This window comes from Cyanistes caeruleus, chromosome 3 (genome assembly GCF_971803275.1).
Source record: "Cyanistes caeruleus chromosome 3, bCyaCae1.hap1.1, whole genome shotgun sequence".
Lineage (NCBI taxonomy): Eukaryota > Metazoa > Chordata > Aves > Passeriformes > Paridae > Cyanistes > Cyanistes caeruleus.
This window is the reverse complement of record NC_141703.1, coordinates 38,246,086-38,261,754: the sequence shown is the minus strand read 5'-3', so window position 1 is coordinate 38,261,754 and position 15,669 is coordinate 38,246,086. Positions and strand designations below refer to the sequence as shown.

The 15,669-nt window shown below is 37.3% G+C and overlaps 1 protein-coding gene and 1 long non-coding RNA gene across 39 annotated transcripts in view; one reads left to right on the top strand and one right to left on the bottom strand.

Annotated features, from left to right (window-relative positions):
• The window catches only part of NALCN (sodium leak channel, non-selective), a 226,926-nt gene that overhangs the window by 208,205 nt on the left and 3,052 nt on the right, over positions 1 to 15,669 (bottom strand). For 26 of the 38 annotated variants that reach the window (XM_086880763.1, XM_086880771.1, XM_086880779.1 and 23 more), the window contains 2 exons: positions 8,803 to 8,949; positions 6,288 to 6,470 (listed from right to left, as the gene is read on the bottom strand). In XM_086880763.1, coding sequence (XP_086736889.1) covers positions 6,288 to 6,470; positions 8,803 to 8,910 — 291 coding nt within the window. In that variant the 5' untranslated portion in view covers positions 8,911 to 8,949. Of the gene's footprint in view, positions 1 to 1,183; positions 1,300 to 6,287; positions 6,471 to 8,802; positions 8,950 to 15,669 lie in introns of all 38 variants that reach the window. The other 12 variants (XM_086880796.1, XM_086880794.1, XM_086880787.1 and 9 more) reach the window with 1 other exon arrangement.
• On the top strand, positions 7,931 to 14,419 carry LOC111945360 (uncharacterized). Its single transcript, XR_002871618.2, has 3 exons — positions 7,931 to 8,021; positions 10,469 to 10,580; positions 12,168 to 14,419. It is a non-coding gene; the product is annotated as an uncharacterized LOC111945360 (long non-coding RNA).

Sequence of the window (15,669 nt, the reverse complement as noted above, 5' to 3'; positions counted from 1 at the left end):
GAACAGACTTGTGTCAAGCACATACAGTCATGTTCTTAAGTGACATATGAGTGGGCACATCAATGTGAGCTTTGATTCTGAGGGACCATAAGACTTGTCAGTTAAGTTCCAGCTTGACTCATGAACTATTTTGACAGACCCAAAGAGTAGTTCCTTCACGGTGCTCTCAGAAGCCTGCCAATCAATTTGGTAAGCACTTTAAATTTTATTGATGATAAAATGAAGGAGATTGATCTGCTTTAATTTGACAGACAATACTTCCTTAATGCAGCTGATTTTTGCAAAGCTCTTTTTGACCAAGGAGCATGAAACATGACACGAATCAGAACCATCAGAGTCACTGAACCCTGTTTACATTCTGGGAACTAAAGAGCATGAGAACAAATCTAGGATCAGTTGAAGGAAGTGGAATTCTGAACTGAAAAGATCATGAAAATAACAATGTTGAATTCAGTAAGCTTTAACTATGCAGTATTACATTTTTTATTACATTTCTTATCCCAAGCCATCATTCTTCAATATAGAATGCTTATTTAATTCAATATAGAAGACTATTGTTTAGAATGCAAGCATAAGAATGTGTCCTATGAAACAAACTGACTTGCTCTAATTCTGTCTCCGCCTCATATAAAACTTCACAAACCACTGCAAATTCTTACTGCTTGTACTTATATTTTGTAGAATGCAGACAGACAACATTAGGGAGACCGTCCTAGAATGTTGTTTTTAATGATATTTCAATCAGTAAGAAATTACAGCCTGAATTTAATTTTTCAGATACAATTTCCAAAGTAAAGACAGATGTATTAATAGCATTAGTTCACTTGTTCATGACATGTGACAATAGCTGCAGGGGCAGCACAAAGTTTGGATGGATTTTACTAGCACAGCAACAATAACCCAGGAGGAAACATGAGCAATAAAAGACACAATACCACTGCAACATTTCACTTTAACTTTCCTTCTGGGATAACAAAACTCTTGGATGGAGGCATTGGTTTCTTTTGTCACTTAGTTTACACAGAGAAAAGGGAATTTTTTTTACAGACAAAAGGCTAGCAGTTTCAGAAACTACTTTTCTTGTCTAAAATGCCATAGAAACCAAAGAAAGTATATTTTTCATTTGTCCTCAGAAGGTGTTAATTAGACATTTTCAAAATCTTCCTAGCTCAGCTATACTTACATTGTTATTAATCGGGACTTAAGTGGATGGTGCCTAACTTCTCCATAAATTAGGTTTCTTGCTGGACTATAATTTTGCATTAATCATGGCTCAAATGTTTTTCAGCATTTCAATTCCTAAATCATTTACAGAAATACAGATTCATGTTAAAGTTCAGTAAAACCATATGGCAATGCATTCATTGATACCACACTCACTAAAAGACTTGAATGCATTTAAATTAGGACATTGCAGTAACAAATTGCCTTATATAAAAGATGTTTCACATACAAACATCTTTAATAAATGCTAATAGGTCTCTACGCAGTGTTGTATTTACTTCATTTGCCACTATCTTTGGCAGTCCATGGATGAATATGCTCTTGGCAAAATTATAATATTAAACTAATATTTTCCCTAGAAACAATAATTCAAAGAATAAGTCAAATACTTCACTGAAAAGGATTATTCATTGAACAGCATTGAAAGAAAAATGGAAAATTTTGATTAAGCATTACCAGAAATAATTTTTGCATAAGATTGGTTAAACATTGGAATAGGCTGTTTAAAGAGCCTGTGGATTCTTCATCTTTGGAGGAGTCTGAGATTCTTCTGGACAACCCAAGCCATGGGCAATGCTATCTAACTGGACCTGCGTTGGGCAGCAGGTAAGACCAGATGACCTCTGGAGGTCCCTAACATCTAAGTTATTCTATGATTCCCCAAATGGTTCCAAAGAAGGCACTTTATTTCAGTATAATAATGTTTACTGATTAATGCTACAAGACATCAAGTTTTAAGCAAATCCTCAATTGTTAAAGTAACAGTAAATGCAGCCATTTTCTACTCAAACTCCTTGTGTAATAGTGGTTGTATTTATTCTATTTTACTGTATTTTTATCTAATAAATGAAGACCAAAATGTCAGCATGCATAAGAAAAAAAATCTGTGTTGTTATCTAATACATTTATAACATGAATTGAGGCAATGGGACCAACTCCAGACAGCTATTACTTCTGTGTGCCCAGACTCATCAGACATGCTTCAAAGACAAGCTCACCATATGACAGAGACAAGTTCATCCTGTGCAGAGCAGCTAAGGACTCTAGGTCTGTCTAGTTCAGAGAACAGGAGGCTGAGGCATAACCTTGTTGTTCTCTACAGCTTCCTGAAGCAGGGAAATGGAGAATGAGGTGCTGACTTCCCTGGTACCTTGTGACAGGATGCGTGGGAATGGTTCAAAGCAGTGTCACAGAAGGTTCAGACTGGTAATTAGGAACCATTTCATAAAGAGGGTGGTTAAACTGGAACAGACTTCCTACAGAGATGCTTGATGCCCATGCCCAAATCCTGCCAAATCCTGTGTTTAAGAGGCATTTGGACAATGCACTTAGTAAACATGCACTTTAAATTTTGGTCAGCCCTGAACTGGTCAAACAGTTGGACTAGATTATAATTGTAGTTCCCTTCTGATCGGTCCCTTCAAACTATTCTATTCTATTGTATTCTAGTCTAGTCTAGTCTAGTCTATTCTAGTCTAGTCTAGTCTAGTCTATGCATCACAGAATAAGCTGAGCTGGAAGGGAACCATAAGGATCATTGAGTCCAATTCCCAGCCCTGTGCAGGAAAGCTCCAAGAGTCACACCATATACCTGAGCACATTGTCCTTGAACTCTGTCTGGCTGGTGCTGGTGACCACTTCCCTGAGGAGCCTGTTCCAGTGCCCAACCACCCTCTGTGTGATAATATCCAACCTAAGTCACCCCTGACACAACTTCAGACCCTCAGGTCCTGTCACTGGTCACCAAAGAGAGAGATCAGTGTCTGCCCCTCGTCTTCCCCTCATTAAGAAGTTGTAGACTGCAATGAGGTCTCTCCTCAGTTTCCTCTTCTCAGATGAACAGACAAAGTGACCACAGCCCCTCCTCAGACAGCTTCACTTCAAGGCCCTTCACCATCTTTACTGCCCTCCTTCGGACACCCTCTGATAGTTTAATCTTTCTTATATCGTGACACTCAAAACTGCTGACTCATATTCAGCTTTCTGTAGACCTGGATCCCCAGGTCCCTTTCCATGGCACTGCTTTCCAGCATCTCATTCCCCAGTCTGTACTGAACATCCAGGGTTGGCCCATCCCAGGTGCAGAATCCAGCATTTTCCCTTGCTGAAATTCATATGGGTTGTGACTGCCCAGCCCCTGAGGCCTCCCTGTAGGGCCCCCTGCACTCAAGGGAGAAACAGTTCCTCCCAGTTTTGCAGTGACTGTGAACTTGCTCAGTATCCTTCCAGTCCCATGTCCAAGCCACTAATGAAGAAATTGAAGAGCACAGGGCTGAGGATGGAGCCCTGTGGAACCCCACTATTCACAGGTCACCTGTCTGACGTCAACGCATCCGTTGTAAACCTTTGTGCCTGACTCATGAGCCAGATGCTCACTCATCACATGATCTGTTTGTGCAGTTGTGTGCTGGACATTTTGTCCAGAAGGATCCTGTGAAAGCCAGTATTGAAAGCTTTACTGAAATCCAAAAAGATTACATCCACTGGCTTCCCTTGATGAACTAGGTGGGTTACCTTGTCATAAATGGAAATCAGATTTAATGAGTAGGACTTTCTCCTCACGAAGCCATGCTGACATTGTCTTTCAGGTGTTTTTCAATACCTCCCAGAATAATCTACATAACTTTACCAGACACTTAAGTGAGCCTCTGGGATGCTCCTTTTTGACCTTGTTGAAAATCGGGACAACGTTCACCAGCTTCCAGTCAACTGGGACATCTCCAAATTCCCCAGGACACTCAAAAATCATCACGAGAGGTTTTGTGGTGACACCAGCAGCTCTTTGAGGATTCTCTGATATATCCCATCAAGCTCCATAAATTTGTAGGAATCCAGCTGGAGCAGCAGATTCTGAACATTTTCAGGGACAACTGGGAGATGATCATTCTTCCAGTAATGGTCATCCAGTTCAGAGGCTGAGATCCCCTTGGTGCATCATCCATGCTGAACACGGAGGCAAAGAATGTGTTAAACACCTCTGCCTTGTCCATGTCTCTGTGAGGTGACCATTCTCACCCTGTTAAGGGCTGATGTTATTCCTACACTTCCCATTGCCATTAATATACTTGAAAAAACTCTTTTTATTGTCCCCCACAGTTCAGGCAGGTTTAACTCGAGCTGATCTTTGGCCCATGAATTTCTTCCCTACAGTGACAAGCAGTATCTTCCCATCTTCCCATGTCACCTGACCTTGCTTCCACTGGTCATACATCTTTCTTTTTTGCCTTATTTCCAAGAGAAGACTTTTTTAAGCCAAGCTGGCCTTCTGCCTTGTCTGCTTGACTTCTGACATTTGAGAATTGCCTGGTCCTGTGTCATTAGGAGATGACATTTAAAAAGTGACCAGAACTGATGGACCCCAGCATCCGCAAAAACATTTTCACATGGGACTCCGCTTACTAATTCCCTGAACAGCCTGAAGTCTGATCTTCTCATGTCCAGAGCTGAGGTTTTGCTGTCATTTTTCCTCCTGTCAACAGAGATTTTAAACTCTTGCCAAGACAGCTGCTGATCTCCACTGATGAGATCAACTCTATTGACAAGCAGTAGATCAAAGAGGCCTTCTTTCTGAGTCACCTCCCTTAGGATCTGTTCCATAAAGTTGTCATCCAGGATTTTTAAGAATATTCTGGCCCAGGTTGTACCAGCTATGTGATGCTCCCAGGTAATTTCTGGCAAGTTGAAGTCCCCCATAAAGACAATGACAATCCTTAATATTCTTTTCTCACAAATGCACAAATTTAAACAGACCAGTAAAAACAACAGGCTATGCAGCACCTTTCATAGCCCCTAGGTGTTGACTGTGAGTGAAGTTGGTATTTGCATACTCAAAAGCTCAGAAATTAAGCCTTGTACAAAAGCACACTGTTGGTCACCCCTCCCTCTCTCTCTCTGCATTAATATCTACATTTCCTTTTCTCTGCAAAGGCTGTACTGGTTGTAATAGTAACTTTTTATTTCCACACTGTTCAAATGTTCACAATGGTCACTAATTCCCCATGCATAATCCCGTGTCCACATCTTCACTTTCTTCATGGACATCTCTGAATAAAAGAGCTCAGGTAGCAGCCAGAAACAGTACTTCACAAAGGATTACTCTGGCTTTACACAACCCATGAATATTTTCTCAGAATCATCTTATTTCAGTAACTTCTAAATATTAATATCAATGACAATTAAACTTTCACTATTAATATTCATTAAATATGATGACACAATAGGTCAGTTTCTCTGAGTTTGTTTGCTATCTGCAAACTCAAAAAAAATTAAGATCTCAAGTACAACATCAGATGTCTTCCGAGTCACCAGATCTTTAAGGAGTTAAAAGCAAGGATAACATAACACACAATTATCTATTGTGTGCAATAGTGCCATAATTGCATTGTCAGTATGGTCTGCAAATGGATTTTACACATGAAAGCTGAATTTCTATCTTTTTGCAGTAGACTAGAAACAATCAATAAAATAACAGTACCAAATAATGATTACTAAAATACTCTGCAGTTTTGCAGACTCCAATCCACTTATACAAATTAACCCACAACAACAGCAGACGTATGATAAGAGAAGCATTTTGTTTACAAACATGGACTATCTCAAGGTAAAAAAATTCAAAGCAAGATCACTTTCTCTACTAGCTCACAGTAAGACTCATGTTCTTATTTATGCAAAGTACCAGACAACAACATATCCAGCCATATGAAATGAAAATTAAAATTCTAAGTCCATATATGGACCAACAGACATTTACAAAATATTGTTGCTAAACTGTATGTACCTTATTTTTCATTTCATTCTTTATACTCATAAAATGAAACTATCTATTTGTTTTCTTAATAGGAAACCTTTCTTATGATGCTTTGCATTATATTTTGGGGGGATTAAATATGCAGCAAAGCTACATCTTTATCCATCTGTCTTTTCAGTTTATACACCATGGTATTGCCTGCAGTTAAAAACAATCATAGCAAGAAGATTTTGCAAGTTAAAAAATGAATACCAAATGCCATTAGCATACATTCAGATCACTGGAAGCACATAGAGAATACTATTTAAATGCTTACCTTAACTATCCCACGGATATGCATTTTTGCTATCATCTCTGCAGTGTAAAGGAACATCAACAGAGTATCAAGAGCAAATGTCACATACTGGAGAGGCGGATAATGCTCGAAGGTTTTTGGAGTGTTCATACACACAGAAATAACACTGATGATGGCACAAATTCGTAGTAAAGAGTGCACCCACTGAAAAAAAAAAAAAAGAAACAAAACAAAACCCAAACACAAGATTTTGCAAGATTGCTTTGATGTTCAAAAAACCTTTGAATACTTAGCTTCCATAACTTATCCTGGCACTCTTTTGTAAACGTACGTCTGTGTCTTTTTACATCACATATACATTTACATATAAAAGGTCTTAAACCAAAAAAAGCACTCCTAAATTACTTATACATATATAAACACATATATATATTTTATTAGTTAATTTGTGAGGTTGTATAATTCAGAAAACATGAATTAGGAGCCATGAAACTGAGAACTAAGGATTCCATCATTTCTACTTTGTGGTACTTGTAATTTAATTTCTGTTCAAATGACAGCTCATCACATTTATGGGCAGACAATAAGTAGAATTAGTTATAGTTATAAATTGGGTGGATAGATTAAAAAAGATATTTGTGGAAAATTTTAGTTCAACACTCTGGAAGAAATTTTATTTAAATCAGTTCACAACTCAAAAAATTAAGTGAGAGTCACAGGATTAAAAGCATCCTTCCAGTTATGAAAAGAATAAATATAAAAAGAATAAAAATATAAAAGAGTATGTCACAGACAGCTACTTCTTTAAGGATTCACTTTTGTTCCAATCAAGTTTTGTTGCTATAGGAGAACAGTTCATTTCCATTACTAATTAGGACTCATTCCCACTCCTCATTGCCAGTCAGAGAGGGAGGTGTAACAAAAAAGCAGAACATAGGAGTACAGAGGTTTAGGCTTGGATTTTTTTTTTTTTTTTAATCAAAACATGATTAAAACATCTTGAAGTCAGCAAGTATAATGAATCATAGTTGGTAAGGCCCTATCTATTGTAACAAAAAGGAAAAGATACTTCAGCAAGAAAAAAATCTTTAAACAGAAACCACTGAAGTATATTTATCATAATGCTTCATCTGGGGAAAAATTCTACACTCATTTACAGCGTACCTCAGACCTTTCAATATCCAAAAGACTCAAGAACAGCCATTAAATACTCACTGTTCACTCACTTAAATGTAATGATATCTGAACTGAATTGAACAGCTCTATCATTTGCTTACTCTGAGCCCTGATTAATAGATTTTAAGGAGAAGGCACCTGATGAATGATCCCAACATCCCTTTAACATCCCCTTTGTTTTGAACCTTGTTTCAACTGAAACAATTAACATAAGCATTAAAGTGTGGCTGATACAAAACTTGTTCTCTGCCACAGTAAAGTGTCAGTACTACAAACACTAAGCAATATAAAACTAGTCCTTCAGCATGACGAGAAAAAATTATTCCATGAAAACCTCATGCATTGTGCGATGAGAAATGTAGGTAAATACCCATCATATATTTATGCAATGACATTCTGAGTTTATTACAGCAGCCAATATAAACATTCTATTCAAATAACTGACAAGACAACACCCATATATTAATTCATGCTAAATAGTTTCAGGTGTTAAAACTCAGCAGCAAAGCTGGGGTGATCTGGCATCTTTACTACAAATGAGATGACGGTTTCCTTTAATGAATGCAGTGCTAACAACAGGTATTATTTCAGAATATTTTATTTCCTGCTTTTAAAAAGTAAAAAATTATACACTGTGATAGATTGGCACTAAGAGAAATTTGAAAATGCCTTCTCTGCAAAAGCAGAAATCATTATTGGAATTCTGGATCCATGCTCAATGCTGAATAAATAATTCAATCATAATAACTATATTTATGTAGTAAAGACATTTTCTTAATACCGTACAGTCTATTAATAATTCCACTCCCAATGAAATTTTCCCCAGTTTAAAGTTGCTAGACACTTTTACATCTCTCTTTTTCTCAAGGCAGATTTTAGATTAAATGGTAATAGAAAAATGAGCTGTACTTCAAAAAAACCAACCAAAATAACAACACTTTTATATTCATAAATGTTTTAAAAGGAGTGAGGTGAAAGTCAAAAATGCTTATTGCTGGCTGCCACTTGAGCAACAAAATCCTCCTTTAAACATACTTTTCAAAAGCTCATTTTATGAACTTGTAATTTCAATGAACATGTTAGGAACCAGAGATCATGAAAGGATGGCTGCTTTAGAAGAATCAATCCGATGAAAAGGTTGGGAAATACTGCTTGATCATCCCATAATTTTGCAACAGCCAAAAGAAACAATTTTATTTAGTCTTTGATGTTTTTTAAAAAATTAACTGGTACACTGGCAACTATAGTTCAAAACTTGTTTCTGACTAATATCTAATTCAGAATTTTTTGTGGAAGTCATATTTCAACAATTCAAGTTACATTTAACTTAAAATTAGTAATTACATAAAGAGATACCTACAGGTTTGTTAATCCACAGAATATCTGCATTGTCTGACAAAGATTCATCGGGACCAAAATCTGTAACTGGCTGGGCTTCCACCCTGGAACTCTGTTTCCTTTTTAGCATCCTGAAGTTAACTTCTCTTATCTATAATCATGAAACCTCCTTGGTGAGAAAAAAACAGAAAACATTAATTCACTTAAGCAATTTTATAATGCATTTTTAATAGTTTTGTAAATAGCCCAAAGCATTTTGTTTTCATGCACACTTCTTTTGTACTTACTGATTAATAGGATATTGATTTTATTAAATGTAAATCACTGACATGACTCTTGTTAGTTTACAAAAAAATTACACAAAGGTATGCAACACAGACAATTACCAGAAACTTAGCAATGCTGACAGAAAATTTGTTCTAATATGTGAGGAATGCTATTGCTATGAACTTCAACACAGAGTAATCATTGGATGGATTTGACCTGGAGCCATTTAATTAAATGGTGACATTTCCATTTATTACACTAGGCTAAGATAAATCCCAACATGCCAAAGGCAAACAGGCAATGTTAAGCAGCCAATAGATGTTAATGTTATTTACTGAAATCAGAAAAGCCTTTTTGCTATATACTACTATTAACATGTATTTTTCTAATACATTTTTTGATGTTAACAATTATCTACCCAACAGCCAGACACCTGGCTATCTGTGGGGCATGTGTTGGCACATAGAAGGACTGAGGAAAATGTGTTGTTTCCACAAGGTCAGGCTGAGTCTGGACATTCCTGCATGGGTGGCACTGACTGAGCCTTCTGTATGCTCAGCCATGTGAGCCACTACTAGGGGACATGCCATGAGAGCAATAAGGTGAGTTAGATATTAGTATTGACTTTCCCACAGACACATTTCATGGGTGCCAGAGTCCAAACAAATACCAACAGATGAGGAAGATACACTCTCATGAGAAGTAACTGCCCATGAAATACAATTCTATTCATGAAATACAACCCCTTAGAGAATTTTTGTTTTTTTCAGCAAAGTGAGGGGGAAAAAAGCAAGATCTTGGGACCTTGTTCTGGACCAAGTGTTTGCAGGTGATACTTCCCTGTGACAACTAAAAGTGTGTCAAAAGTAGTATAAGATAGAATCATAGAATGGTTTGAGTTCAAAGAAACCTTTAAAGATAATCTAACTCAGTTCTCCTGACATGGGCAGGAACATCTTTCACTAGATCAGATTGCTGAAAGTCCTGTCCACTTTTCAATGATAGGGCTATGACAACTTCTCTGAACAGCCTGTTCGTATGTCTCACAACTTTCATTGTGAAAAATTTCTTCCTTATGTCCAACCTAAATCTTCCCTTTTCCAGTGTAACTCTGTTGCTCCCTTGCTCTGTCACTACAGGCCCTGGTAATTACAGCCCCAAGTATCACAATGACAACTGTAATATGAATCCAAGAAACACTATCCTTGATTAGCTGGAGGCAACAGTGGGTTCAGGACTGCAGAAGTGCCCATGTGCTTGGTCTCAGCTGGCCTTTTCAACCCCATGGGCTGCTGCTTCATGTCCAAACACTATGCTTGCATCCTTGTCTGTCTCTTCTTTTTAGCTGTTATGTCGAATGTAAACCCTTAATCTTACTCCAAGCCCCTCAAAGTCTACCCCTGCTCTGTTTTCTCTTTCAGATTCAAGAGGTCGGTTCCTGTCTCTGTAAAACCGAATCGGAGCCATTGGTCTTTGTACAAACCACACAATAACAGTGCTGAGGTCTTGTACTAATGTTCCCAGCTGAAGGAGGTGACATTATGTGATAACTGATTTTTAAAACAAACAGAAATAATATAAGGGCACAAAATAACAGATAAATTCTGACACCTATATTCATTTTAAATGGTCATTCGCAGAAACCTTAGCACAAGCAAAACTGGTAAGCTGTCACTAAAAACATGCAAATACTGTAAAATGAGTATTATATATTAATAACCCTTCTCTAACAAATGAAGAATGAAATAATATTCACAGAGGTTGCATGCTCAAGCTTCATGCTCCCACTTCTGTTTTGTAACTGAATTCACTACTTCTCTTTAGAATTATTTTTTCCATTTTCTCCTATTTTTTTCCCAGTATAATGGATTGACTTTTTTCTCTACTTAGACCAAAGCACAACCAGAAATGCTTCAAGCCTCAGAGTTGCTGTTGTGCTTTTGGAGGTCATGAAACCTTAAAATGGCTACATTTGGCATAGTGATAAGTAGTTACTGCAATGCCTCTGGAGCTGCATTTCCCAAAACCTTAGGGAAAAAAAAACACTGCCTAAAATGTTTCTGACAAGTATGTTCTTTTGGAAATTATTACTCAAAAGCTAATCAGTGAAATAAGAAAATCATTACTTTATGTTTACTATTTCTGTTAATGGCTATTACAGTGCTCCTGTAACCTTTTAACAAAAAATGTAGCAATAAACAGAGAATTAATAAGGTAAGTGCAATGAATAATTATGAGAAAAGGTTCAGGATATGAAAAACTGATTTTTGTTTAGCCACTTACTGATTTTTTTTAAAAAATAAATTATGGTCTAAATAACAAGCCATATCCATTTGGATAAGAAAGCAAATAATTATCAACAGTCTATTATAAAGAGCATGTTGTTTTTATGCTTTTCTCAGTATTGCTTATTTATACATTTGATGTGCAGGAAGATTAGCCATACCCTTCTAATAAAATTCCCACTTACCCTTTTACCCAGTACCTCTGTTCAAGTAATTTTTAATTGGTCCAGGCATGGAAAATAACATGAACTTTAGATGTTCATAACAAATGTCCATCATGGATTCAGTTCACGTACTTAAATCACAGAAATCACAGAATATTCTGAGTTGGAAGGGACCCAGAAGGATCATCAAGTCCAGCTCTTTAGTGAATGGCACATATGGATATCAAACCCACAGCCTTGGCATTGCTAGCACCATGCTCTGACCAACTGAGCTAATCAGTGTTGTGACTAAAGAGACTAGAATTCTTAAGAGGCAGCCTTAAATCAAGAAATCTCCATGTATATAAAACCAAATGAAAGGGAAGAAATGTTATGGAATATAAGAATCAGCTTGTTTACTTCTCTACTTGAAATGACCAGAAATGCACACAAAAACCTCAGAATGACGATGACAAACCAATAATATTTTGTAAATGGCCTTTAGTAAGATTATTCAAAATATATAGCATAGTTGCTTTCAAGCTTTTATGCAATTTTTTTTGCTGTTCTCACTACTTTTAGCTTACATGGGAACACACGCTTTTCCATGTGCTGCAGTTTCCAGACTCTGCCATGTATGTAAAGAATTTTAACCCTTGGACTACTAATGCCTTTTGCACTTGTTTCTTCAGGGAGGAACCAGCTGAAGGATGAAGAGAAGGGGAGCTGTGCATGAACTCCTTCCAGCATGTGACACACAGCAAGCAGCACACCAAGCTGTGCTAATGGGGAGGATGTAGTCCTCCCTAACCCTGATACAAATCCACCCCTGCAGTTCCTGCGTTGGTTCCGACATACGTCATTAGGTCTTTCTTTGATCACAACCTGTTATTAATGTGAAAGGCTTAATAAATTCCCTAGGATGTATTTCTAGCTGCAGTGTTTTTAAGACATACTGAGTGCAGGGCAAAGACAGGCTTTAAGACAGGAAAATATTATGGAATTTTGGGTCTACAACCACTTCACATTTCTTTGGAGTACTTTCTTTATAGTAGCAATGAAAATTCACATTGCAGGTGTCAACCTTTTCAGGGAGCAGTAGTGTCTTTTAAATTTCTACTCTAATTTTAGAAACAAAGGCAAATTAAAAAGAATAAAACAAAAACGAAAATTACACTCTGAGCCCCTTCAGATCCATTAGGGCAGCCTTGTTCTCTTCCTTTCTATCTCTGAACTTGCAGGCATGTTCTGCAACCTCTACACTTTCTAAACCACCCCCACCCACTAAATTTGCAGCTTCTGCTGGAAAGAAAGTATGCCAGGACAATGGTTGGGGTAAACATAAGACCCATTGTGCACTTTGGAAAAAAAGAAGGTATAACCCAGTTTTGAAAAAAGAGTCAGGAGAAGGTATAACCGAGCTTGCAATATTCCCACTAAGTGTAAAACACTCCTTCTGATGGAAATATGCAGTTCCTAAAAAAATCAAAAGACAAATTTTAAAAAGTATCTGATCCTCTACAACATCAAAAGCTGAGAAATCTGAGTCTCATTTATAAAGTGAGCTCACTGTATATAGCATTATCTGTCCAAAAGATCTCTCTATCACAAAGTCAGGAAAACATGCTTATAAAGGCTCCCGCTGACAAAGCAGGCAGGTGAGAAATGACTTCACAGATATATAAACAGGAAAATTAAGCAGATATTCCCACCTATGACTTATGGAGAGAGAATTCAAAAATCAGACAAATCCTTGGAATCAGCAATGCCTGGCTTCCCAAGTACTTTTTTCTCACTGCCTATTGACTTTGTCACCTGACATCATGTGAGCTCTGCCTGAAGGTCCTCACAAGGCAGGCCACCTACAAGCACTCTCTTCAATTCTCTCTTCTTTGAAAATGTCAACTCCACTTCCAGCTTCTCCCAGAGCAGGGACACAGAAAGTGGCATACACACTTCAAGACAATAATTGTCTCTCTAATCTGTCTAATTGTGCTCTCACAAAAATGTGAGAGCTAAAATGTGTGGCAGAAAGATGATGTGAACACCCATAAACATAGCATGGTGACAAAATCCCATTTCCATACTATACATTAAAAAAGCCCCAAAGTACAGGCTATCTTAAAGAAATTGATTGGTCTTAACTTCAGCATGCATTAGACAGTTACAGAAAAAATAGAACTTCCTATTCTTTCATCGATAGCTTTCTCCTTTCCTTCTTTGCAAACTGACACTGCTCCCTGAATCCACGTGTTCTTCGATCCCTGATTTTGGGTACAGGTACAATTAAATGGCATTTCAGTATTTGTTTTCATGTAGCAAAAATTTGAAGTGAGCAAGTTGCATATACAACAGTATAGATATATTTATTTTAGAAGGGTAAAGACAATTCCAGTGGATACAATCACATGGCACATGCCACCACAGATGCTAATAACGCATAACTCATTTCAAGTAAGAGTTTATTTCAGTATTTTTTTTTCTGTGTAGTATCATTATTGTATCTGATGAAATGTTCTGAAAGATGTCTTTGTTATTTAAGCATAATATACTGCTAATAACTGACCAAACTTGAGTATTAAAAACAAAGCTGTTTCCTCGCAAAGAAGGTACACTGAAGGAAATATTCTAAAAATCAGTTACATTCACATTTTCAGATCATTTGGATACAGGTAGGAAAGAATGACCGGTATCTTATACTTACTAAGAGGATCCCAGACCTGGGGTTCACAACTGAGAAAGGTTTAAAAATTGCTTGAGGCTGCCAATGTGAGAACATCTAGTCTGAAAACAGACAGGTGTTCAGACTTAAGCTCTTTGCTCGCAATGCATTTTCTGTGTTTTGCCTTATTATCAACTAAGGACAATGCTCTTACAGTAATCATTTCTTACTTATAAAGTCTTCCTCTCAGATGTCACCAAAATCAGCAAGCAAAATCTGCTCAGCCAGGTCTAAAGCGACTTTTGTAGTAAAGAGCAGGTACACTCTCACATTCCAAAGTCCCAGTTCCCCATGAATCCCAAAGGCAGAACATATCCAAGCATGAAGCAGCTATTTCCCTGTACAAGTAGCCAACTTTTGCTTTTCAGTGGAGACCAAGGCACAAGCCTGGTGAGCACCCTCCACCTCCCCCCAACAGGCTGGTTGCTGGCATGACCGGTCAACATGATAGCTTTCCAAGTCCTGCAGTTATACTGCCAGAATGGCTGGTGAAATGCTAAAACGTAATGATTGCTGCTGAATGCACAGCAATTATATGTAGAGAAAATACCAGTGGCAATGTATTTCCTTCACAAATACACTTGCACAGTTCAACATCTGGTCTACTTTGAAAGTTCAGTTTGACTGTGGGGCACCTACCCACCATTTGCTGACCTAGGATCAGTTGACTGCAATGTAGTCTATATATGTCAGAGCCCACTGCAGACAAAAAGACATGAAGCAACCTCCTTAGTAAGAATCATGCTAGAAAAAAAAATAAAAAAGTGTTCTGGACTTCACTTTTGCAGCATAACCACATCGAGGTGGAAATTGTGTTCAGCCCTTTGTGAAAGTGAGGGGACAGGAACTGTTTGAGTGGATTCAGGGAGCAACACACCCTCTGTCTATAATACCCCATGTTCAGTAACATGCTTTGAGTACTGTGGATCAATTTTTCAGGTTTTAAAGGAAGGAATGAGGGCACCCTTCCCAGAATGATACAGGGGTGGAAAGGAACTTCTCTGTAGGCAGATGTCTGGCAGCATGCCCACTTAAGTGATTATTTTAATGTTTCTGGGATTTTTTTGTACCATTAATTACATGCTAATATGCCTAGAACCTTGTATATCCATCTTTTCACTATTTAAATACCTAAAAACTAAAATAAATTGTGGTTATGTTAATTTAAATTTGTTACAATTTTTGCTAAAATAATTATTAATGAAACTGAAATATTCTAGTTCATCTTCCCAAATTCTTCCTTTTTTATCCTTTAAGAAATTGCCAGCAAAAAAAGTTAGGCTATATATTTTAAACGTGAAGTCCTGAAAACAGAATTAGGGCTTTTTTTATCCTCTTATCTTCCCTCTGAAACAAACTAATTGACACATCCTTGCTGTGTGGCAGTTCCTAGAAGTTGCACCATAACCTCTGGTATTTTAGGTACTGTACACAAAGGCTTTACTTTGGATGGAAAAAAAAAAAAAAAAGGA